Source organism: Thamnophis elegans, chromosome 4 (assembly GCF_009769535.1).
Source record: "Thamnophis elegans isolate rThaEle1 chromosome 4, rThaEle1.pri, whole genome shotgun sequence".
NCBI classification, from domain to species: Eukaryota; Metazoa; Chordata; class Lepidosauria; order Squamata; family Colubridae; genus Thamnophis; species Thamnophis elegans.
The window spans coordinates 118366112-118391729 of record NC_045544.1 but is presented as its reverse complement, the minus strand read 5'-3'; the positions used below and the strand labels follow the sequence as shown (position 1 = coordinate 118391729).

Sequence of the window (25618 nt, the reverse complement as noted above, 5' to 3'; positions counted from 1 at the left end):
CAGTCTTAAAGGTTTGGTGAGGAGAAATCCAAAAATTATTTTAAAGAGGATAAAAATGCTTGCACAACTGCACCTGTTAGGGATGTTATATATAAGCCATGATTGAAATAATGTAATCTGTCACTTTAAATGCTCAAGTGAGATACGATTGGATGCTGTTGCTTTAATCGGCCATAAGAGGGAGTAGGAACTACTACTGTTTGTTCCTGGTTGTTCCTGTATGTTCTCAGTGCTTGTTATTGGAGTTGAATACTGTATATTGGATGGTGGCTACTCTGTATGTTAATTACCTGTCTACATGGTGAATCGTGAGTTGAGCATCTGTAAACCAACGTGTTGTATCATATAGACTGTGTATATAATTCAAGACTACTTATCGCTTGTTTTGGAGAATGTTTATCCTACTTTATTTTTGTTAACGCAAGTAAAGTTATCCTTGTTTTAACTTCGGCGGCTGTAATTGATAGTGTGACTATTCAGGGGCACATTCCTTGCTACCTTCTGCTACTCAACTCTAGTCTCCAAAAGGAGATATACTTAACAGCACCCATGGAGACATGTATATATACACAACACACAGAGAAACAAACTTAACAAAGTGCTAAGTCTGCCCACCAACTCTCTCCCCCCCCCCCTCTCTCATGAGAGTGAGCGCATGTATCCCTCCTTCCTTCAGCCCAACACTCTTGCTGGCATCCCGGCCAGGCAAGAGGGACTTCAGAGGGTCTCCTGGAGTCTAGGGCAGCGAGTCATTCGATGGGAAAGTTGCCTCTCGGAAGGAATGACCCGGCTTGGCTCCCGCTTTCGATCTGCCGCCCAACGACCAAGCGGGGAAGCGAAGAGGCAGGAGAGACGAGTTCTCATGGCAAATCTGAGCAGCCGCTGCTGGGAGCCCGTCCCATGCCTTCTCCCAACCCCCGCACCCTTCTCTCAGCTACTTTCTGCCTTGTGGACCTAGAACTGATTGGATCGCTGCTGTCTCCGGGCTGGCTCTCCTCTGCTATTATCATGGAAGGCATCTCACAAAAACCACTGTGCGGCAGTTGGAAACTGCTGAGCGGTGTTTTGTTGCCATGTGTGCAGCCCCACAGCTTAGAGGGAACATTGGCTGCATAAATAGAGGGATAGAATCAAGATCCTGTGAAGTGTTAATACCAATTTATAATGCCTTGGTAAGGCCACACTTGGAATACTGAATCTAGTTTTGGTTGCCACCATGTAAAAACGACGTGGAGAGTCTATAAAGAGTGCAGAGAAGAGCAACAAAGAGGATTAGGTGACTGGAGCGTAAAACGTATAAAGAACGGTTGCAGGAACTGGGTATGTCTAGTTTAATAAAAAGAAGGATTAGGGGAGACATGATAGTAGTGTTCCAATATCTCAGGGGCTGCCATAAAGAAGAGGGAGTTAAGCTATTCTTCAAAGCAACTGAAAATAGAACAAGGAGCAATGGGTGGAAACTAATCAAGGAGAGAAGCAACCTCTTGTCAAGTTGCTGCAAGACACATGGCCAACTCACCAACTCACTGCGGGCGGCCAGAGGGAGAGCTAGGCAGATGGGTGGGCAAGCAAGCGAGCGGTGGGCAGAGCGCTTTGGGGCAGGCACTGGGGAGGCAGCGGCAGTCGGGGGCTTCCCATTTTCACACACACCTCCCCATCGCCTACCCCAATGCACTAAGCACGCTGCCCACCTGCTCACCTCTCGCTCCAGCTGCCTGCGAGGTGCTAGAGATGTGTAGGGGATGAGTAATGGTGTGACAAGTTTGGGAAGGGGTGCATGAGAGGTATGGCATGGGGGTATATGAAAACCGTAGTTCAATGCAGAGAGCCTGGGAGATGATGCACAGGTGGGGGAGACTTAGCCCAGGGACTTGCAACCTTTAACCACTGACTTTCTGGGGAAGCCAATAAAGAAGCCTGCAAATGGTGATCATGTCATTGTGGAATGCTGCAACGGGTCATAGGTATGAAGCAGTTGCCAAACACTCAGATCATAACCTTGTGACTGCAGCAATACTGGGATTGCCAGAACCTCAAGGACCATTCATAACCACCATTGATTCAGCATTGTCATTGTTTCAAATATGTCAAGGACTACCTATACGTCATAAGTCTGAGAGCTTAACAGGAAGAATAGCACCAATGTTAAGGCTCTCAATATTCCCAACAGACAATTGAGGTATTTTTTTTCTCTCTTCTGAAATCCAATGATGATTCAGAAAAAGAAAAATGACCTCAAAAGAGATACAGAATGCTTCCAATGCCCCACTTATGCAGTGCTTAAAAGAAAATTACAGGACCAGTAGTTTATATGCACAGTGGAAGAGTAGAGTTTCTATAAAAAATCTTCAGCTTGAGAAAGTTATTGATGTAGGCTTTGTGTAAAACACAAAGATCATGACAAAGAGTTTAAGTTAATGTGCATTTTTATAGAATCATGGTTGGAAGGAACTTTGGCAGTCATCTGGTTCACTTTTTGCTCAAAACAGATTCAGCAATCCAGGATGCTGTAGTACTAGTAGCCCTTTCTCTCTGGCTTAAACATTTACCCTTTCTCTTGGGCACTTGATACCATAGTTCTTTTAATAGCTAAACTCCTCAGAGATAGTTTCCAAATGGAGCATTATCACCCTTTTTGTTTAAGCTGCCACCACCTATTTCAGTTATGGGGTCTCACCACCCGCAGATAAAAATAAATTATCTTTATTTTCTACTATCATATTTGTAAGTAATTTGGACACATTTTTTAGTTATAACTTGCTGCTGCACAGTACTTAAGGACTGGCAATGAAGAAAATAATCAAAGATATAAAAGAATGATTTTACTAAACTGTGACCCTTCAAAACAAAACTACCTATCAGGACACCAAAGATTGGACAACCATTTGAGTGAAATGCTCTAGGGTTTCCTGCTTTAGCAAGAGGGTGGACTAGAGACCTCTAAGGTCCTTCCAACTCTGTTATTCTGGCCACTGATCATTCTCTACAATGATAATTCTTTGACACTAAGGATCTGTGTTTAAAAAACTTTTCCTCAATATGAGTTCAATGTGCTACACTTTTTATCTCATTAATCATCAACTATTCTTCCCCCAACTAATTTCCAATGACTAGAAATTCACCATATTCACAATCTATCTTGTTTCAGCATCCCCATTCTTAATCCTTCCTGGTTAGAAAAAAGAAATGTAAGAAACCTAATTCTTCAAGGGAGTCAGCCACTATATGAGTTTTTATTTTTTATGAGTTTTATTAGAATTTGTAGGCCGCCCTTTTCCCTGAGGGGACTCAGGGCGGCTCACATAAAACTGGGAAGGGGGGAACACAAACATCAAGATAGAACATATAATAAAATGGTAGGCAACATACATTCATCATTCGGGAGGGGCAACTATCCTTATCCCCAGGCCTGACGGGCGAGCCAGTTCTTCAAGGCTATGCGGAAGGCTTGGACGGTGGAGAGGGTACGAATCTCCACGGGGAGATCGTTCCAAAGGGCCGGGGCTACTGCTGAGAAGGCCCTCCTCCTTGTGGTTGCCAGCCGACACTGGCTGGCCGATGGAATACGGAGGAGGCCTAGTCTATGGGATCTTATTGGTCGCAGGGAGGTAATTGGCAGAAGGCGGGCTCTCAAGTATCCAGATCCACTGCCATGTAGGGCTTTATGGGTGATTAATAGCACCTTGAAGCGCATCCGGAGATCGACAGGCAGCCAGCGCAGCTCGCGGAGGATGGGTGTTATGCGGGTGAATCGAGGTGCACCCGCAATCACTCGCGCGGCTGCGTTCTGAACTAGCTGAAGCCGCCGGATGCTCTTCAAGGGCAGCCCCATGTAGAGCACATTGCAGTATTCCAGCCTAGAGATCACAAGGGCCCGAGTGACTGTTGTGAGAGCCTCCCGATTCAGGTAGGGTCGCAACTGGCGCACCAGGCGAACCTGGGCGAATGCCCCCCTGGTCACAGCCGTTAGGTGGTGGTCAAATGACAGCTGTGGATCCAGGAGGACTCCCAAGTTGCGAACCCTCTCTGAGGGGTGCAAAATTTGACCCCCCAGCCTGAGTGTTGGAATATTAGTCAAATCTTTGGGAGGAAAACACAACAGCCACTCGGTCTTTTCTGGGTTGAGCACAAGCTTGTTAACCCTCATCCAGTCCATAACGGCCTCAAGACCCCGGCTCATCACATCTGCCGCTTCATTGAGTTGGCACGGGGCGGACAGATACAATTGAGTATCGTCCGCATATTGATGGTATCTAATCCCGTGCCTGCGGATGATCTCTCCCAGCGGTTTCATGTAGATGTTGAATAGCAGGGGGGATAAGACCGAACCCTGAGGCACCCCATAATTTAGGGGCCTAGGGGACGATCTCTGCCCCCCCACTAACACCGACTGCGACCTGTCCGAGAGGTAGGAGGAGAACCACCGTAGCACGGTGCCTCCCACTCCCACCCCCCGCAGTCGTCGCAGAAGGATACCATGGTCGATGGTATCGAAAGCCGCTGAGAGGTCAAGGAGGACCAGGATGGAGGACCAGGATGGAGGAATGTCCTTCATCTCTGGCTCTCCAGAGATCATCAATCAATGCGAACCACCGTAGCACGGTGCCTCCCACTCCCACCCCCCGCAGTCGTCGCAGAAGGATACCATGGTCGATGGTATCGAAAGCCGCTGAGAGGTCAAGGAGGACCAGGATGGAGGAATGTCCTTCATCTCTGGCTCTCCAGAGATCATCAATCAATGCGACCAAAGCGGTTTCTGTGCTGTAACCGGGTCTGAAGCCTGACTGGAAGGGGTCAAGGTAGTTTGCTTCCTCCAAGGACCGTTGGAGCTGAAAGGCCACCACCTTCTCAACAACCTTCCCCAAAAAGGGAAGGTTGGAGACAGGACAGCTGGATCCAAAGATGGTTTCTTCAGGAGGGGTCTCACCACCGCCGCTTTCAGTGCGGCGGGGAAGTTCCCCTCCCGAAGGGAGGCGGTCACGACCGCCTGGATCCAGCCTCGTGTCACCTCACTGCAGTTCGTAACCAGCCATGAGGGACACGGATCCAGAACACAGGTGGAGGTACTTACAGCTCTCATGGCCTTGTCCACATCCCCGGGGGTAACGTCCTGAAACTCAACCCAGAGCTGTTCTACTTGGTCCCCCCGTGCCTCGGCTGGAACTGCGGGGGTGGAGTCCAAGTCCGACCGAAACCGAGCAATTTTGTCCGCTAAGAATTGGGCATACTCTTCAGCCCTGCCCTGCAAGGGTTCCCCCGCCTCCCTTTTGTTCAATAGGGAGCGGGTTATCCTAAACAGGGCGGCTGGACATTGTAACTATAGCAGTTACAATGTCTCTGACAGAAGCTATAACCTTGGAATTCAGTTCCATTGCCAATTAACTCATCATTAAGAATATCCCAATGTCACTATAATTTCCATGGTTCTGGACTTATACTTCGAAACAACACAGAACAAATTTGTTCTATCCATAACAGGCTTTCTGGCAGTGGTAATAATTTTAACAACCGTTCTCTGCCCCTAATGATTTCTTCCAATAACCAGTTCACTAAACTGCTCAGAAAGTTAACAACTGGTTCTCCTGAACTTGCTGAATCCCACCACTGCTTTCAGACAACACAATTATCATAGTGTTTTTTAATTTGCTCTTTTTCTTAGCATTGACTATTATAAAACTTAGTTTCTGTATCATTCATTATCCAGGCTGCTCTTTTCTGAACATGCTATTACAAGTTGTCCTCAACTTATGACCACAATTGAACCCAAAATTTCTGTTGTTAAGCGAGACAGTTGTTAAGTGAGTTTTGCCCCATTTTATGACCTCTCTTGCCACAGTTGTTAAGTGAATCACTGCAGTTGTTAAGTTAGTAACATTGTGGTTAGTGAATCTGCCTTCGCAACTGACTTTGCTGGTCAGGTGGTCACAAAAGATGATCACATGACCCCAGAATACTGCAACTGTCCTAAATATACCGTATTTTCACGACCAAAAGCCGCACCGGATTATAAGACGCAGTATCAGTTAACGTTAATTTTTCAAACTTTTTCCATATATAAAGCGCACCGGGTTATAAGCCGCACGTTTCCCGACGCTTCTGGACATCTGTTGCAGTCGCGAGGAGCGGAGAAGAGCGCGAAGGTTCTTGGTGCTCCAGGAAGCCGCGAAAGCAGCTGGGAGAGGCGCACGGCTTGTTTATCCTCCCTGGACGTCGCAGCAGCAGCCCCAAGCGCACCGATCTCTGTGTTTTTCGCATCGGGGCATGCTGCAAGAGAGAGTGAGTGAAGACCTTTCCGGATTGCTGGTGGTGGAGGTGCGGGCCCGTCGCCCTGTGCTCAGCAAAAAAAGTCCGGGGGAGTCCTTTGCGCTGGCTGGAAAAGGTCTTCACTCTTCACTCATTCCCTCTTGCAGCACACCCCGATGCGAAAAACACTGAGATCGGTGAGTTTGGGGCTGCTACTGCGACATCCAGGGAGGATAAACCAAACCGCGCGCCTCTCCCGCTTCCCGGAGGGCCAAGAACCTTCGCGCTCTTCTCCACACTCTCCTCGGCTCCTCACAACTGCAATAGACGTCCAGAAGTGGCAGGGGCTATCGAGCTGGAAATCCAATCCCCATTAGCCCCAAAAGCCGCTTCTGGACATCTATTGCAATCCCGAACGCGGAGAAGAGCGTGAAGGTTAGGGTTACTGGGCAACGTGGGGGTGGGGGAGGCTGGAGCAGTTTCGTTCTGAATGGAGGGAGAGGAAAAAAGTTGGGATTCTCCCTGCTGCAGCCTTTAAATGGCAGAGAGAAGCCGAACTCTTTCCCCTCCATTCACAGAGAAGCTGCGGCTCCCTTTATGCCCCTCTGGCTGGCCCCCTCCCTCCCGGGGGGGGGGTCAAAGTACCTGAAAGGGGCATGCAGGCTGCTATAGCTCCACTGAGAAGACATTTCTGAGAAGAGAAAGGGCTCCGGTCAGGCTGCACCCAAGCTGATGGAGTGCTCGCAACCGCCCGCCTATCGCCAGGGAGACAGCCAGTGCAGGTGAGCCGCGCGATTGCTCCGATTGCAAGGGCGCTTCACCAGCTCGGGTGCAGCCAGACCAGAGAACTTTCGGTGGTGCACCGATTCCAGCAGCTGCGTTTTTCCTTGAAATTTGCTGTCCCGGCAACCCGAAGTGGACATTCTCCCAGCGGCGTCTCAGACACTCCCACCCTTAACCAGGACGAAGTGAGGATGGCTGGGCGCAGTTTGGTGCCTCCCGGCTAAGGAGGGAGGGAGAGACCCAAGGGACGTGTGCGTGCCTGCTCGCGGTCATTCGCTTGCGAGTTTCAAGTTTGAGCGTAAAATCGGGAGGGAGAGATTTTCGATCTTTTTCCATATATAAAGCGCACCGGGTTATAAGCCGCACTGCCGGTTTTTGATCAAATTTTAGGATTTTCAGTGCGGCTTATAGTCGTGAAAATACGGTAATTCAGTTGCCAAGTATCTGAATTTTGATCACATGACATAAGGATGGTGCAATGGTCATAAGTCTGAAAAGCGGTCATAAGTCACTTTTTCAGTGCCATTGTAACATTGAACAATCACTAAATGAATTGTTGTAAGTCAAGGACTACATGTATGTGCAAATATTCTTAAAATGCAGCACCTAAAGTTCAATTTAACATTCCTCATAAAGCCTAACACAGAATAATGGATTATTACTTCCTGTAAGCTAAATAGTATTTTTCTGCTAATGCAGTCTGAAAATTATACAAATTTTCAAAAGAGCTGTATTATTCACTGAGGACACAGAATCTTTTTCACATGTTCTGCTTCCAAGGTAGATGCTTCTCATCCTATATCTGCACTTTCAATTTTTGTATGTAAATAAACATTTTCACATTTATTTGTTTTGAAGTTTATCATTTAATTTCAACCATCAACTTTTTGTAAATCTTGATGCATCACTAAAAGTGTATGCAACTGCAAGATTTGTAGATTAGAGATCAGTTTCCACAGAATGTATGTATTTATTTAAATTTATATTTTGCCCGATCAAGCGATTCTAGGCAACTCACAAAATAAAAACAACAATATCAAACATTAAAGTGATAAATATTAACATTAAAAACAACAAAGATAGCTAAGGAAAGAAGTAATATGGGGTGCATGTAGAATCTTTTCTAATCCACTAACCACCTGCAGTATAGAATACCTCCATCAGGACTCCAGACCAATCGGCAGAGCCAAGTTTTAAGGCCCTTCTGGAAGGCCATGATTTGGGGTGGGGGGAATCTCAGCTCTAGGGGCACAATGTTTCAGAGGGTGGGAGCGATGGCGGAAAAGGCTCTCCTCGTGGACCCTGCTAGCACAAATTCCTTGATCAACAGGATCCGCAGCATGCCCCTTCTGTCAGCGAAGGTGGAGCAGGCCAACTCCACTGGGGTGAAACAGTTCCTCACATAAATTGTATGAGTATGCTTGGAATAAAACTAGACCTTGATGCCCTTATGTCATACTGGCCAACTGCTTCAGACCTTCCCACTAGCAGAAAATGCTGCATGAATGGCAGGTAACTGCCATTCTTTAACTTACTAAAAAACATTACGTGAAAATGTCATAATGGGAAGTCAATATTTATGGACCCACACAGTGAAGATCATGGCATATGAAAATTGCAACCTGAAATAAAAAAGGAATATATGGTGTATTAACTAATGAATGAACTGCAAAATAAGTTTGAATGAAGTAGTTTCATTCTGTAGAATAAAATTCATAAATATGTTCAGGGAAGTAAAGGGTAGGTTTTAATTATGAATGAAAACATTAGAATATCAAAAAGTATGAATTTTATTGTGAGTTCATATGAAAGTAGAAATCGATAGGTGGTAATAGTTGCATTAGCTTACACTTCATTGAATGGTGATAATGGAAGAATCAGGAATGAGTTCTGTGAAAAGTTGCAACATTCTAAATCAGGGGTTCAAACTCGCAGTGTCACGTGACATATCACAACTTTTTTTCTCCTTCACTAATCCAGGCGTGGCCAGTGCGTGATGAATCCAGCCCACAGACTGCGAGTTTAACATCCCTGTTCTAAATGCATGAGAATGACATGTGAAATACAGAAAAAGTTACTGGACCATTTGGAAACCCAAGAATGAATAAAAAGTTATTATTTGGTTACCTGCTTAAGAGAAGTGTCTATTTCAAATACACGGATTAAGCATAAATGAATCCATGTATGGAAAATCAATTGGAAAGTGTGGCTGTCTGTATTTTTAAACTGAAAGACTGAACAAATTAGTCAAATGCTATGAAGTGCTATGATGTTCTTGATATGGGACAGGTCATAACTTGGCAGGGTCCCACGTTCCAAGTATTTTTAGATCTTGGGAAAAATGATATGCAAGAAAAGGAAAAATGTGAAAGGAACTAGAGTGACTGTTGGAAGAGCAGAATGGCTGTTGGAAGAGAAATGATACCTCCCATATGCAGAATATAGATTAATTTTCCAACAGAATGAAGAGAAAGCAGAAATAAAGAAATATGATGTAGAAATTGTTTGGAACATAATGAAAGGATGTGGAGTTATGTTAGTAGGAAATATGGATGCTTAATGGAATAATGAGTAGAAACTGTAAACTGAGGTAAAAGACAAAAACTGTTGAAAATGGTAAACGAAATGTATAGTTGCAAAGAATGTGGTCAATTTAATTAGATTTAATTAGAATTAAAAAATATTTTGGAAGAGAAGGAAAAAAACTAAAGGAGCCTCAAGCAAAATGAATGGAATTTAAAATAAATATGATGGGATGATTTAGGATGAAATTAAGCTAATGGAATGCTGGGAGGAATATTTTAGAGAACTGTATGGGAACAATAATTGTATGGCAAAATAGAGAGTTGAAACAAGTCCCAGAAATGTTCATGTCCATGAAAATTATTTAAAATTTTCAAGGAAATTATAAATCCTGAGAGAAAGTTGCAAAATCGCAAGACTGAAGATGTAGACAATTAAACTGAAGAAATGTGGTGGCTTACTGGTAATCACTATAAAGGTCTTCCCCATAGAACTAAATACCTAGAGTAGTTCCTTTTACATTCCTGTGGATGGATGTTCCCCCTGACACCTACCCAATTTCTTTCCATATCCCTGTCTTTATTAGCAGAGTGTAAATTCTTTGAATAGAAACAGCATCCCTTTTATGTTGAATCAACACATCACAGAAAAAATGAACAATAAAAAAGCTAGAAAAACCCTACTCTACCTGAAAAATGCTGTATCTACCCCAGTTCTGCAACACTTGAACTTGGATCAGCTCCATTTTAGCTCTTTCTGTAGCATGTTCTTATCTTTCCTTTACTGTTACAGAAACCAAACATCAAGCAATTATGGAAAAAATCCTCTCCAAGCACTACACTTGCTTTGCCAACACATTCAACAGAATGCAATAGAAATAAAAATCACATTCACCATGGTTTTCTCCGATTCCTGGCCCGCTCTGATTTTTTTCCAGAACTGCTGCTGGAGATCCACCTACTGGGGGGAAAAAAGCAAGATTAGGTAAGATAATGGATGAGCGAAATGCAACCAGAAGCAAAACCAAATCTTCCTTAAAAGATATTTTACAGCACCATTATTTAAAGTATTAAATTATAAGAATATATTACAGCCTATTATGCAAAACTGTAGCCAGAATGAAACTATGAAATTCTCCTAAACAGCAGGAGAAAGTAAATGGTTAAACTCCTCCCTCTCTGAAGCTACAAAGGTGAAAGAACAAAGTACATGAATCTACCACTGTTCCTAAAGCATGTTTCAACAACTGGCTGTAATAAGAAAATAGTTTCTATGTGGGGGGGGGGGGGGGATTAGTTACTAAGCAGAAAATCTAGCAAAACAAAGATTTGGCTTCTGGTTTACTCTCCTGCATTAAATCAATTATTTACAGTTAAATATGAAAATGTGCACTTGTGGTATCTGTGGGAATCTAATTGGGGTGCATATATGTTTATATTTTACATATATGTATAATTGTATATTTCCTCAATTGCAAGACTCTGGAGAGGACATATGTACTATTACATGCAGGTCTGATATTTTTGTGCTGCCTCAGTATACAATGTGTGTGTTTTCACTCTCGAATTGTCCCAAGTTTTCTGCATGGCTGTATTGGCAAGCACAGAGCACGCTGCATACACTCCTTTCTGGTCACGTGACTAGGAGGGAGGGGGGAGGAGCTTAGAATAGAATATTTTGCAGCATATCAAGCTATCTAATTGCCTCTCCCATGGGATACATTCCAGATGTATTTTTCTACAGTGCTTCTTTCCTCAGTCTATCAATGAATCTGGTCCATTTTCCAACTTGATCATTCATTAGCTGACTTTTCCTGCTATACTGAATTTAGTCTTGTGTTCTTTTTTATTAAGTTATGCTGACCTTCTGCTGGGTTGCAAACAAGAAGGTATGGGAAACAAGTCACTTCTGGAACTGTTTCCAATCTTTTTACTGGCAGGGCTCATGGGAGGGATATCTATTTCTTCTTTACAATGAACTAATGTACTGTGCTTCTGCTTTCCTCTCATGTTGTGATTATGTGTACAGTGTTACAAGTTGCTTATGTTTTTTTCTAGGTCCCAGAAAGGGAACTTAGAATGGAATATACATAGTCAACTTACAGCACTGAAACAAATGATTTATCATTGTTTTTCAAACTTACCACTGTTGCAGCATCCCCATGATTACATGATCAAAATGCAGATGGTTGCCAACTTACTTATATTTATGTCAGTAGCAGTATCCCAGGGTCATGTGATCACCTTTTGCAACTGTCTCATAAGCAAAGTCAATGGGGAAGCCAGATTTACTTAACAATTGTGTTACTAATGTAACAACTCCAGTGATTCATTTAACAACGGAGGCAAGGAAGCTTATAAAACAAGGCAAAATTTGCTTAACCAGTGTCTTAGCAACAGAAATTTTGGGCTCAATTGTGGTTGTAAGTCAAGGACTACCTGTATTCGAAGTTGATATCCAACTGCCTATCCCCAGAGGGGTATATTTGGGCAATTTTTTCAGATTTATTTTTTCTTTGCAACCCCTGCACTGCTCTGGCTCATCTTGTACTTCAAATATTCTTTTATCAGCTACACCTTCTTCACCAAATTTAGTCCCATTTTGCTAAATTGAAAAGAATAACTTTGGGTTGAAATAAATATTTAATTGAAATTTCTATTAAATCAAATTGGCTGTATAGATTCTCCATTGTTTTCATTTATATCTCTATCAATAACTGAAGAACAAACAGTGAGGAAGAACATCTAGTTGAGAACTAGATGGTGTAGAAGAGCATGAAGATAACCTTGACAAAGAAATGCAAAAACCATTAAGAAAAAGAAAAAAAAATCAGTCCTGGGAAAGGAGAAGAAAAAAAAATCCACATTGTCTTGTATAAGAGGGGCTAAGGGACCAGATTCTGTTGTTATAGCCTAAAACAATAAAGGAATATTCCAGAAACTCTTCTTCAGTCTGTTTCTTAACCTTCCCTTCTTTGAAGAGTTCACAACTGTTAACAGAAATTGCAATAGATGGAAATCTGATTTGGTTCTGGAGTGGTTCTGTGTGAGAAAACGGGAAAACAAAGGCATACTTCTTTGTTCTGGATTTTGCTGAGCAAACCTATGACATGTATGTCAAAGGTGTATGCCATGATGTTTTGGGTGACACACAAGTGTACACCAACACCTAACAACTATTCTTGAAAAGACTAGTTCTCATGTGATTTTCAGTTGTTGTGGAGGGCATACAAGAGAATGGAATGTGCTCTTGCTTGGTCTCCAGAAATCACATGAGAGGGCTGTCTTCTTTATGGACTCCAGAATCTCCAAAAATCATGCAAGAATTAAGCTGCAAGTTTTTGGAGGCTTCAGAAGCTGAAGAAAAGCATTCTCCTAAACCATTGCAAGAACAAACCCCTTGTGCGACCTGGAAGAACTTCCAGTAGGCTGGAGGGGCCTGTCAACAGTGCCAGAAGATAAGTGGAGTGCAGATCCTAGGGAGCACTGGGTCATGGAGGACAACTGTGCCTTGAATGACACGGAGTAGTCTTTTTAAGTGGCAGTGGTGATACTAGGGCTGTAGTCAAGGCCTGGACCTCTACTTCAGACTCAGTCCAGGGTACCATTCAGAGTTCTCACTTGAGGCACAAATGAGAGACTTAAACTACAAGCAGTCTGAACTTTGTTCAGAAACCATTCAAACTTATGACAGTACTAAACAAATGGTAGTTATGACTGATCCATAACTTTATGGCTATTGGAGCACCTTGCAGTCATATGATCAAAATTCTACTCTTTTGGCCACCCTGTACTCCATCTATCTACTCCTGCCACCCACCTCCCTCCAGCTGACATTTGCCGTCTTCTTCTTCCTCCTGGCCCAGAATCCAGGGACTGGGTGAAGATGTGAATTGGCCATGGCTAGTTTAACGAAAAGAAGAACTAGAAGTGACATGATAGCAGTGTTCCAATATTTCAAGGTCTTCACAAAGAAGAGGGAGTCAAGCTATTCTCCAAAGCCCCTGAAGGCAAGACAAGAAGCAATGGATTGAAACTAATCAAGGAGAGAAGAAACCTAGAACTAAGGAGAAATTTCCTGACACTTAGACCAAGATGAGTGTGGCAGAGCAATGGTGTCTTGTCTGCCGAAGGGACGTTGTTAGGTTTAGATGGTGAGGAAGCAGTGGGATGGAGTTGGTGGAGCAGGTAGGGCAACACTAAATAAGGTCTTCTGAAACTGCCTCCTTTGTCAGGGAAGCCACTGCCTACATCTCCCCTGTCTCTTCCACTAGCTCTGTCCCACTGCCTATTTCCCGTCTGGGCCCAGTGAGCTCCCTTCAGGAGATGAGGCCCTGCCATCCTGCCATGCATATCCTGGATCTGCACCCTGGGTCAGAGCCTGGATCCTGGGCCAGCATCAAGAAGAACGAGATGCCAAAGTTCAGCCAAAGGCAGCAGGGATAGTAGCGGTGAAATGGAGGGCATCCAAAAGCGCAAAAGATGGGAAGGGGAGATAGACAAGTGAAGGGAACTGAAGCAGAAGCAGCTGTGGCAAGGCAATGATACTGAAATAGTATCAGGTGGTATGAATAAGGAGAAAAGTACCAAAAGTAACACTATTCCTATCCCTGCACATCTTCCAACAAATTATAACACTCACACCAGTTTTCCCTGTAAGAATGATTGGCAAATGAGAACTAAGGCAATTCGATATATTAAGTTATCTGGGGTTTTATTTTGATAACATATATCTTAAATAAAACAAAATAGCTGTAACTATATTCCTTCTTAGTATTCCTTAGTGAACTAAGTAAGTCTTACTTGTGGAACAATAATATAATATCTATTCAGAATTAAATCCCTTTTAATTCAATGGGAGTTATTACCCGCTAAGTGGGTTTAGGGCTACAACCTGGAATCCTCTGAGCAGAAAACTGGCTTATGCTTATTTAAAAACGTAGTTATCCTATAGTTCTACTTTGACCAAAATTTAAGCACTCAGTAATTGGACTGTTCATTCAATAAATTGGATTACTCCAGAAGCAGCCGACATGTGTCAGTGAACACGCTAGATCTGGCACTTGGCTGCGCTAGCAGGTAAAGCTAAGCTATATGCAAACACTGATTAATCATTCATTGAACTGCAATCTTATATCTACTTCCCTGAAAGCTAAGACATAGAACTCTAAATTTTGTGCTTTAAGATATTGTCAGCCTTAACATAAAAGGTAATGAATTATGGGTAAAGGCTTAAGGACAACTGCTAATATATTATTGTAGATATAACTGAAATGTATCTCTATTTCTATATTGATATGAAATAAAAGATAAAAAGTTCCGATTTTATCAAAATGGAGTAGGGAAAAAGTGTCATTTACTGAATTTTTTCTTTCTATATAATTACTGCTGGTAAAAGTTTTTCTCCCCTTGAAGCACGGGTCATCTTATGCATTGTTCTTCTGTTGCTCCCCAGCGAATGCACTTTTGCCAAGAAACCAGAATTTATTAAGAAATCTAACACTATAAAGACAGGGTTGACCTAATTTCTGAAAATAGCTACTATTCTTTCAAAGTTAAAGCAATTCTCTTAGGTTCATGTCTCCATTCTTTCGTAACTATCATCAGGTACAATTTTCAAAGCTAAACTCTTTCAATATAGGTTTTTTTTTTCATTTTTGGGAACTTACACCTCCTTTTCCAATGCACTCTACTCACAAACTGTGATGTATCAAAAGTCAGAATCCTACTTCCCTAAGAGATCAGTCAAATAATTTTAGGAACTAATGCATGAAAACAATGGCAACTTTCACATAGCAGACCCGCCTCCAATTATAGTTTCACATAGCCATTAGAGCTACGGTAGTAGTAGATGGACTTTTCCTTCTTAAATCTGTCCAAGCAGCCAACCTATGACATTCAATACCAAAAACAATGTACAGATTATATAGAACATTATAATCATCAGACTAGCCCAACTATCCAAAGGGCATCTGAAGAGAATTCTCCATTTTTCATACTGTCCACAGACCTTGCTTTCTCCTGAAGCAGCAGTACTCTCTATGGTCCGTTCAGAAGTAATCAAAATAAGCTAGTCTCTATCTTCATAAATGTTTTGTCTAGGTGTACTCGCAGGTAATTTTCCTCTGTGCTCCCAGAAAGATTTGAAGGTTTGAAGACAAAACTCTATATATCACATAGAAAGAAGTGTTGTCCCAGCCCTATCTTACCTCGTTTCTTTGTAAGGAGGAGGAGGAGGAGAGGAGGAGGAAGAGGCATATGGTCCTAATCTTCTCTTTTACAAAGAGGGTCCTTTTATCACTGACATGAGAACTGGGAATAATTCTTCACTGCTTCAATATTAGCACAGGAGAACTGGATTACAACAGCAGGGGACAGGGTCTGGAGTTATAGTCTTCCTTTTCAGGAAAGGCTTCACAGAATCTTTCCATATCATCTAGAATGAGTAGGAAGCATTAAAAATTAAACATTTTTAATTTGAGCTAGTTTGAGTTCAAAACACTCTAACTGGATTTAGAACAATTTTCATGTCCAATCCAAGAATGCCCTGCGCTTCAATATGAAAACATCTATTATGAACTTGAAGCTGTTTCAAACCCACATCCCTTCAGAGATAATCCATTGCGACTAAAACAAACATGTCCTTGGGCTAAAGGAGGTTTATAAACTCAGAAAACTTCAAATTCAAACTATCTTGCAAATCCTTAATTTGGACGGCTAGGATTTTGCATGGGATTTTCTGCCTGCTCTATGGTGCAAAATTCTCAAGATGCAACACTGCAGAAGGTCAAATAAATTAGGCAAAGGAAATCAACAGTGCTTCATTTTTTACAAACTGAAGCATGAACCAAACTTCTAGATCACAATTTTCGTTAACACAACTCTGATCTCAAGAAAACTGAGCAAATAGTTTCTAATGCGTCATAGCATTTATCTTCATTAACGAAGATTAATTATGCTTCCCCAGCAAATAAACATAGGTGGTAAAACTAGCTAAACTTGTAAATTTATGGAATGTTTACAAGATTGTTCTGTAAAGATATTTATCATACACACAGTCCGTTAATACTATAAACAATTGTTTCCCTGGAAAATTTTATTAGCTGTGTTGCAGGTTTCTAACAAATTTGGTTTAATTTTTTAAATATTTTAATTATAAGCTACTTTGAGCAGTTAATGTGAACTAGACAAATGTAAATATTGAAATAAAACAAAACATAGAAAACATTATTTTGGAGGTGAAAAGGATTTAAAGGAACTATAAGAAATTATTACCATAAGCACACAAATTCCAGTGGAAATTTAAAAACAGATACATTACAAGACTTATTTGATAGCCACTCCAAAAAATAAATGTTATGTGGCTAGTGATTGGAAACTGCATTAAATTTATGAATATTCATAAAAAGATTTTCCATGTGAGCATTAAAACTGATATTTTCTCTACAAAGCATAAAATAAAAATGATTTTAGAATTTTTTAAAATTTGATAATGTATGACAGTGGTTCCCAAACTTGGCAACTTTAAGACTTGTGGACTTCAACTCCCAGAATTCTCCAGCCAGCTCCAGCTCTGGCTGGAGAATTCTGGGAGTTGAAGTCCACAAGTCTTAAAGTTGCCAAGTTTGAGAACCACTGATGTATGAGAATCTCTATAACAAAAAGATATTGATGGAACCATAGCAGTGCAGTGGTTAGAATGCACTATTGCAGGGTGACTCTGCCAACAACTAGTAATTCAATCTTGGCTGGCTGAAAGATGACTTAGCCTTCCATCCTTCTGAGATTGATAAAATGAGGACCCAGATTGCTAGGAGCAATATACTGACATTTGTAAACTGCTCAACGAGTGATATAGAGCACTATAGAGCAGTATATAAGTCTAAGTGCTATTGCTATCTTAAAAGATATATTTTAGCTTCATATCTCCTGCCGTGATTGAAAGAGTAACAAGGAACACTTTCCTAAATAGGACTGATTAAACAAATAAATGAAAACTACTTGTCTACAACAAATATATCCTCAATTTGGTAATACTAATCAAAATAATAAAAATAATAAACCATAAAACTTCCAGGGAAAAATTGCAAGCTGAAAACAGTGGACCACAACACAATGATCTCCATTGGTTTTAAAGCTGTTTAGAGCTACCTTTACTCAAATAATGGTTTGTGCCAGGGGTGGGTGCTGGATGCTTTTACTTCGTTTGCTCAGGGACACATGCACAGAAGCAAAAAAAACAAGATGGTGCCGCCTGTTTGGGCGCGTCCACGGCCAAATTACTTCCTATTCGGCTGAACCGGGCCAAACTGGGAGGAACCCACCTTTGGTTTGTGCCTTTAAAAGGACTCTTAGGTTCACACATACTTTTCTAATCACTTTTGGAAACTGCACGTTAACTGCTTTTCAACTATTAACCTTTAGACTGACAGGTTTTACAGCACTGGTTGAGCTTCCTTTAATTCTTAGTGAAAGAAGTTTTAAATACAAGTTTAAGAATTTTAAAAAATGGTATAAATAAGAAAGAGTAACTAAAATTTTGATTTGGGAAAGTTACAAACAGACTAAGAGTCCAGATGGATTTGAAATAAGATTTTGGAAATAATTATAAAAAATATTTTCCATGGAACAATGCTTTCATTTTGATTTTTTTAAATGATGAGATGAGACTTTGAAGGCCAAACCTTGGAGAGAATTGAAGAAACAAAACATTACAATTAAAGGAGAGTGCTTAAAATTTGCTTACTAATACAGAATGAAGCAAAATATTTTAACAATGCAAGAGCTGAGGTGGTGCAGTGCTTAGAGTGTAGTACTACAGGCTACTTCAGCTGACTGCTAGCTGCATTTCAGCAGTTCAACTCTCACTGTCTCAAGGTTGACTGAGCCTTCCATCCTTCCGAGGTCGGTAAAATGAGGACCCAGATTGTTGCGGGCAATATGCTAACTCTGTAAACCACTTAGAGAGGGCTGTAAAAACACTATGAAGCTGTATATAAGTCTAAGTGCTATTGCTATGGAAATATTGAAGGATATTGTTGAATAATGGACCCAGAAGTTAAAATTTTAAGAATGATTGCCTATATAAATATACCATGTTCAAAAGATGCTATGGAAGAGTTTTAGTGGACCAGACTGAAAGTGATCTGAAAGTGGATTTTAAAAACGACAGGCTACAAGAATTGTGTGGCAAAAAAATGCTACACTGGACATACAAATGAAACCAGTTGATATCTTAGTAATTAAAAGGGATATACAAATAACGACAAAAGAGCAACATGGGTAACTTTCCTATATTGGATTTACGGAAGAGGCTTGTTTGAAAAATTCTATGAGAAGGGATAAAGAAAAAAAAGAAATCAAGTTGTAGGAGATTATTTGAAGGGAATAAAGAACAAGATTGTTAAAAGTAAAAAAGGAATATAAAGTTGTTTATTTGATCAAGGTTAAAATAGATATATCATCTCTAGTAACCCTTGCTGTATTTTAAGAGGCAATAAGTTACTAAAATTGTTTGCACTTGTGATGGGGGAAGTTTATATATTTCTTTTCTTCTTTACTATATTCTTATTTTTCTTTCTTTCCTAAACTCCATACACAAGCAACCAATATACAAATGATTTAAAGATAGGATCTATGGAAAATCTGCAAACTTCCTCATTTTAAAATTAAGCATAAAGTTTTGCTTACACCCACATATCCTATTTTAGAATCTGTTTTGAATACACCGGAATTGATCTGTAACATATGAAAAGCTCACTATTATAATGAAATGAAATCATCCTTCTGAGAATATGAAGTGATTTTCTGTCATCCATCTGTAAGCAGCGAATCATGTACCAAGCCCCTTCTCTCACATCTCAAAGACTGCAAACATGACAATTTTCTTCTGCTTTTCAGAATTAAGATGTTCTAAATGAATCAATAATTACCCTCTTTATTTAAAGTTATAGCTCATTTCAAAAGGTATTTAATATCAAAGTGAACACAGGGCTACTTCACAACATGTACCACTGCATTCTTCTTATGCATCTACATGAAGGATTTAAGGAGAGAGAGTAATAGAGATATTTCAGTTTGGAAATCTACCCTCATCACGTTTTCAAGCTCTTATGAAGCTACAGTTGAAAAATCATATCTGAGGAGAGCCCATTATTCTATGGAAGAATGCCTTCTATGTAGAAAATCTCAGATTCAGTCCTGCTCTTTTTTATGCTGCTTATTTAATTCAATTCAAAGTGGAAGCAATACAAATAGACAAAAGGTTGTTTCTATCCATCTTATATACAGATGTGAATTTCTATGAAGACTGACTATGTAGCTATTAAAAATATCTACTTGGAGAAAATACATGCAGGTATAATTTTACACATTCCATCCCAGGAAGAGCTAAGTTTAAAGCCCACAATAATTGTTCTTGGTGCCTATCTTGATAGAAAAATAAGCACTTGATACACGCACACACTTAAAAACAGCATAGAAAAAAAAAACTATTTAGTGGATAGTACCACTTTGAAGTAATATATTGTGAACTTACATAGTTAGTATCCTATATGCAAGCACTTACTTTGTTGTAGTACTTGGGAGTGCTAATACAATTCTTTATAAATATAAGGAAAGATAATTTTATGGGAGGGAAGGGAAGTCGCTGAATTCTTCCAAAAATAATAGAATGAAATTTTGAGACAAATGAAGAGCTTGTCACATGGGAAAAAAATAATCAAATGTACAAAAGGTGAGTCAGACAAACTAGAACAGATGCAGAGAAAAGCAGCAAAGATTACCCATCTTATGAGAAGTAACAGGCAAATCTATCTTAGAGAAAAATACAACAGAGGATGACTATGATCCTATTTTTCAAATATAAAATGAATCAATAATACAGATAAAGCCTTGTACTCATTGTGCTGCAGCCAATGAACAGGAAATGGAATAATGCTCTTTAAATACAGAAAGATAGATTCCACTTGAATCTTTAAAAGTTCCTAAGGTAGTAGTAGCTTGTCTACAAGGTAGTTGGTTACCATTCCTTTGCAGAAACTGGACAATCTTCTGTTAATGATTCTTTAATTTGGAGTAGTTGCCTCCACATGGGGGAAGAGGGGGGACTATCTTAAATAGCTACTAATTCTAGAGCAAATTATTATACAATACCTAAACCATCTTAAACACAGCAACATTAGCTTTAAAAAAAAAAAAGCACAAAGCCACCCTGGATAATGTTGCAATTTTTCTGCCATGAAGATGCACAAGAACATCTTGCGCCCACCCTGGCTTACAATCCTAGCACTGGAATCATTTAGATTTGCTTGAATTAAAAAAAATTCTTTGAAAGACACAACTTTATTTTCAGGAAACATATATACATATTAACATAGTAAGACAGGTACACTCTTTTAAAAAAAGCATTCCCTCCTATATAACAGCGAAAGAAAGCAACCGCCACCTTTTTTTTTTAAAGAAAAACATTGTCATATGCACCCCATCCTATATGTATACTTTTTACATAAAGAACCCACACTTTAAAAAGCTAGTGTGTAAAAAGTGCTGTTTACAAAAAAAACAAAAAACAGGGCTTCTCTTCCGAGACAAAAAAAATGTTCAAGACTGAATTTTTATATCTTAATCTATAGCATAAACATAACATTGCTTTTATGTTTAAGAGTAAAGTGTAATCACTTTGAAAGATAAAAATTGTATTGTAACATACAGTAGTGGCCAAAACTGTGGAAACTTTTTTTGGGGGAAAGTGTATTTTTGAGGTTTGATGGCTAATAACACTACTTTTTTGGAGTAGTACCATAAAATTATATATCAATGGAAAGATAATTTAATCAAAAATGTAATGCAATGAAGTTTGTTCAATTATCTGTATTCTATGGAAAGTTATAGGTCAGAAGCAGCCAAGCAATAAAACTCAGTTAATAAAAGCAATAATTCAATCTTGGTTTCACATTATTAACAACTGCAGAACTAAAAGACTTGGTTCACTCCATGGGAAGACTTGCTAAAGGTTACCCAACTATGTATTAACTGACATGGCGATAATTTTTGTATATCTCATTTTTTTCTATATTTTTCACTTTTCTTCTTTATAACTGCTATTCTAATAGCAAATCCTTCATACAAGTCATTGCCTTACATTCTTGATTAAATTATATTTCCATTGATATATAATTTTATGGCACTACTCGAAAAAAAAAGGGGTATTAGCCATCAAACCTCAAAAATACACTTCCCCCCAAAAAAGGTTTCCACAATTTTGGCCACTACGGTATAAAAACCCACAAGTCTTTAATAGAAGCAAAGCACGTCGGTCCAATTTACTACTGGCTTGCGATTTTGACTTTTATGCTAAATAGGCTTGAACAATGGAAGGCATGGTTTTTCAAGGCTCCTCCCACTTATTTTAAGGAACGGCAACTAGAAAGTGGTGGCAGGAGACGAAGACAAGGAAAAAGGAAGCGAGACCTACGTTTTCCCGTATTCGAGAAAACGAAAGCGGGCGAAGTGGGCCCAGTGGAACCGGAGTTCTCCTGAGCATGTCCAAAGCTCGCGCTGAGAACTCGTTGGAACTTTAGAGGGTGTGGCCTGATATGCCCTCAATAGGGCGAGGTTTGTCCTGGCTCCTCCCCTCGCTTTAAAGACTGACAGCAATTAGGGAAAGGCGTCCGGCCTGGGCCTTCGCTTTCTGCACCGCAAAACGAAGCGAGGCCCGGAGACGTGAGGGCCCCACCCACGAAGCCCGCCGCCGCCACCGCAGCATGAGGGGACAAGAGGGGACAAGAGGGCGGCCGGTTGAGCGAGCGCGAAAGGGGTCTCCTCACCTGCGCTCCTCCTCCTCTTGACGGCGTTGCTCCCACCTCAGGCGCCTCGTGCAGCTCCCGCCCACCCGCCTAGCCAGCCACTCCTTCACAGTGCCCGCTGTCAGCCAATCAATGCCCTTCACCGAGATCCAATCCATAAACTGACATCGCGCCTCCTGGAGGAGACGAGTCTACCCTTCTGTTGCTCGGATTGGCCAGCGCTCCCGTCAATCGTTCTGCCCTAACGTGACAAAGGAGGAAGAAAAAGGAGTGGGAGGGAAAGGGGCAGGCCACGATGGCCAATGAGAAATCACAGCGCGTCCTTCACGCCAGCCAGTCAGGAGGAGAGAGAAAAAAGAGGCGCCCACGGCCATTTTCACCTCACTGCTGTCAAAAGAAGGGAGGGAAATGAAATATTCCAGTTGATTGGCTGCGACCAGAGGCACGCCTGAGTGCTGCACCAGTTAGGATATTTCCAGATCAATGTCTGTCTCTCGGCGTTAATCCCACCGCCTATGTTCAATCACATCGCCCCGTCCCTACTACGCCTCCATTTTAGCCCAATCAAAAGACAGGGCGGGACCTTGGGCTTGTGTGGGCCAATTACTGCAGACTATTCCTTTGGTATGCCTTGAAAGGAAGGGGTTGGTGCGCGGGTGAATGAGTGAGTGTGTGTTAGCGCTAGGCGTTTCATGTATCGGCCTCCGAGTGCTTGTATTTTAATAAAATTTATACCTCTGTCAGCTCAGATTGTGTAAAGTAATAATTATACTCTTTGAAGCATGTAAGTGGCATTAATTAAAATTTAACAGTGATTGCCCTGATAATTGGCTGATAATGAGGCAAAGCTTCGGTCGGATGCAGATAGAAAGCGCCCCTTCCTCCTGGTAAAGCAGCCTCGGCTCTCTGCTGGGAAGGACGGGAGAAGGAGGGCTGATGCTGAGATTACGAGCCTAAATTACGGGCAGTCACAATCTTCGGAGTGAAGAGATGTGGATGTATTCTTGAGTCTCAGGGAGAATACACACTACTTTTTTTTTTTTAAAAAAAAAAACCACATTTTTGAACAAAATCTTGTCTTGAAGACAAAAAATTTTAAAAATTGAAAGTGCAAATTAAAAATGCAAACTCGGAAAAAATCTTATATTTTACACTCATCTATAGTCATTGGTTTACCATTGATATGTAATTGAACATAACATTGAACAATTTCTCCATACGTATAGATTGATGTGCCATCCCAAAACATGATGAATCATCATATTATCTCATCAGATCTCTCTCAATTTTTAAAATACCTTCAGCATAAAAAAAGGTGTCCAGACTTTCAAATACATATTTTGAGGAAGTGTAAAACACACTAAATACAATTTTGGATAAATGAACCTTTCCCCCAAATCTATTAACATTTTTAAGGACATGATACATGAGTACAATCATCTTCCATTTGTAACCTGATATTTTACTCTTAATAATATTGGGTTTTGTTGATATTTTAATTTTCTGTATAATCTGTTCAGAGAAATATAATAAACCAGAAATGTAATAAAATAAACTGCTCTTATGATTACTCATTGCTCCATCACAGCTTAACTGTTCCTTCAGTTCCTCTTCTGTTATATTGACTAGCCAATCTACATAATGTAGGGGCCTGCATAAGTGCACCACCGTACCTAATGTTCCTGTCCTAATGTTCCCATTTGTACCCACTTCCTGTGTTTTTGTTCATGTTTATTCTATTCCTGTTATCTTGTACATGAGCAACAAACTATGTTAAATCGGGTAATGGATAGGGACACAAAGGCTACAGTAACAACAGCTCTTTATTGCAAGTAAACAAACATCAAACATTCGGCAGAGATGGGTCAGACAGCAGCCCCTTTTAAAGTGGTCTGTCAGACCCTTTGACCAATGGGATTAAACACCTGTTCCCGCCGGAACAGAGGACCTTGGTGGAAACCATCGTCAGTGGGGGGAATATCTAACAAACTAAATTTAAAAAATAAAAATAATGTTTTAATTAAAAGCATTAAAAGATGTCTGTCTTAGAAGAATCTCCAGTTCTTTACTCCTCTTGTACTAATTTAAATTGTGTATTTGGTTTCCTTTACAGTAGAAGCTACATTGGAAACACTTTGGTAATCTGAAGGATGGGGTAGAAATGTTCTAAATTAAACATTTTTGTATAAATCCAGTTTTATTTCCTTCCCATTAATTTATACATCTGTGTAAAATATGCCTAAAAGAAATCATCAATAGAATATTCTGTAAAATATTTAATCACATTGTAATATTCATTTTGCCCCCATTAATTTTGCCCCCAAAAACTTAATGGCAGTTTTAACCCATCTATTGCATCTATACATTTGATTTCATTATGTGCCATCATGTTAGCGTTGATTAGCATTTTTCCCTCCAAACCCAATTTGCTCTTTCATCTCTTCTAACAGCATGCTCATTGCTGCTGTATAATGCATTCAACTTGCTCTTTTCTTTCTTTCATCTTACCTTTCCTAGCATTAGCACTAGATCTTTGCATACTAATGGTATATCCAAAATAGGGTAATAGACTCTTCCCAGGAATATTCCCTCCCCCACCCCCGCCACATTGAGGCAACATATCAGGACTGTAGACTTAATTATTTCAGTGTAGTGTGATATATCAAGATATGAGCTTATGGGTAAATGGCTACTTGCTTTCTGATGCCATATTTCTCTACTACATCTATCCAGTGTCTTCGGAGGTGAAGGTATCTGCTCTGTACTGTCCTCCAAAGTAGCTCACAAGCACAAGGGGTTGGCTGTAACTTCTCTACATGTAACCAACTGATCTGGCGTCTGATTGATCTGTGGGAAGTTATCATCCAGCCCCCTCCCAGAAAAATGAAATATCCTAGGAAATATTGAAAAGGCAGAATATTTCTCTGGATGTGAAAAGAAACATGTTTTAAAAGACAGAATAGTTGCCTATAGCAGTGTTTTTCAACCACTCTGCCGCGGCACACTAGTGTGCCGTGACATAGTGTAAGGTGAGCCGTGGGAGAATTACTTTATATATAGTCAATATAGGCACAGAGTTAAATTTTTTAACATTTTCTAATGGTGGTGTGCCTCGTGATTTTTTTCATGAAAAAAGTGTGCCTTTGCACAAAAAAGGTTGAAAAACACTGGCCTATAGCATCCCCAGCTAATGGGCCATTAAGATGGCCAGGCTAGGCCACTTTACATAATAAAGACTTCTCCTCACTGCAGCTGTAGGGGGAA

General features: G+C 40.6%; 1 protein-coding gene across 3 annotated transcripts in view; it reads right to left on the bottom strand.

Moving 5' to 3' along the window:
* MTMR4 (myotubularin related protein 4) overlaps positions 1–22473 on the bottom strand; it is a 55226-nt gene extending 32753 nt beyond the window's left edge. Inside the window, exons 1-3 of one of the 3 annotated variants that reach the window (XM_032215114.1) lie at positions 22376–22473; positions 15758–15984; positions 10444–10509 (exon numbers count right to left, since the gene is read on the bottom strand). In XM_032215114.1, the coding sequence (XP_032071005.1) occupies positions 10444–10446 (3 nt within the window). In that variant the 5' untranslated portion in view covers positions 10447–10509; positions 15758–15984; positions 22376–22473. Of the gene's footprint in view, positions 1–10443; positions 10510–10640; positions 10660–15757; positions 15985–22375 lie in introns of those variants that run through there. The other 2 variants (XM_032215115.1, XM_032215116.1) reach the window with 2 other exon arrangements.
* Between the last annotated feature and the right edge of the window lie 3145 nt (positions 22474–25618).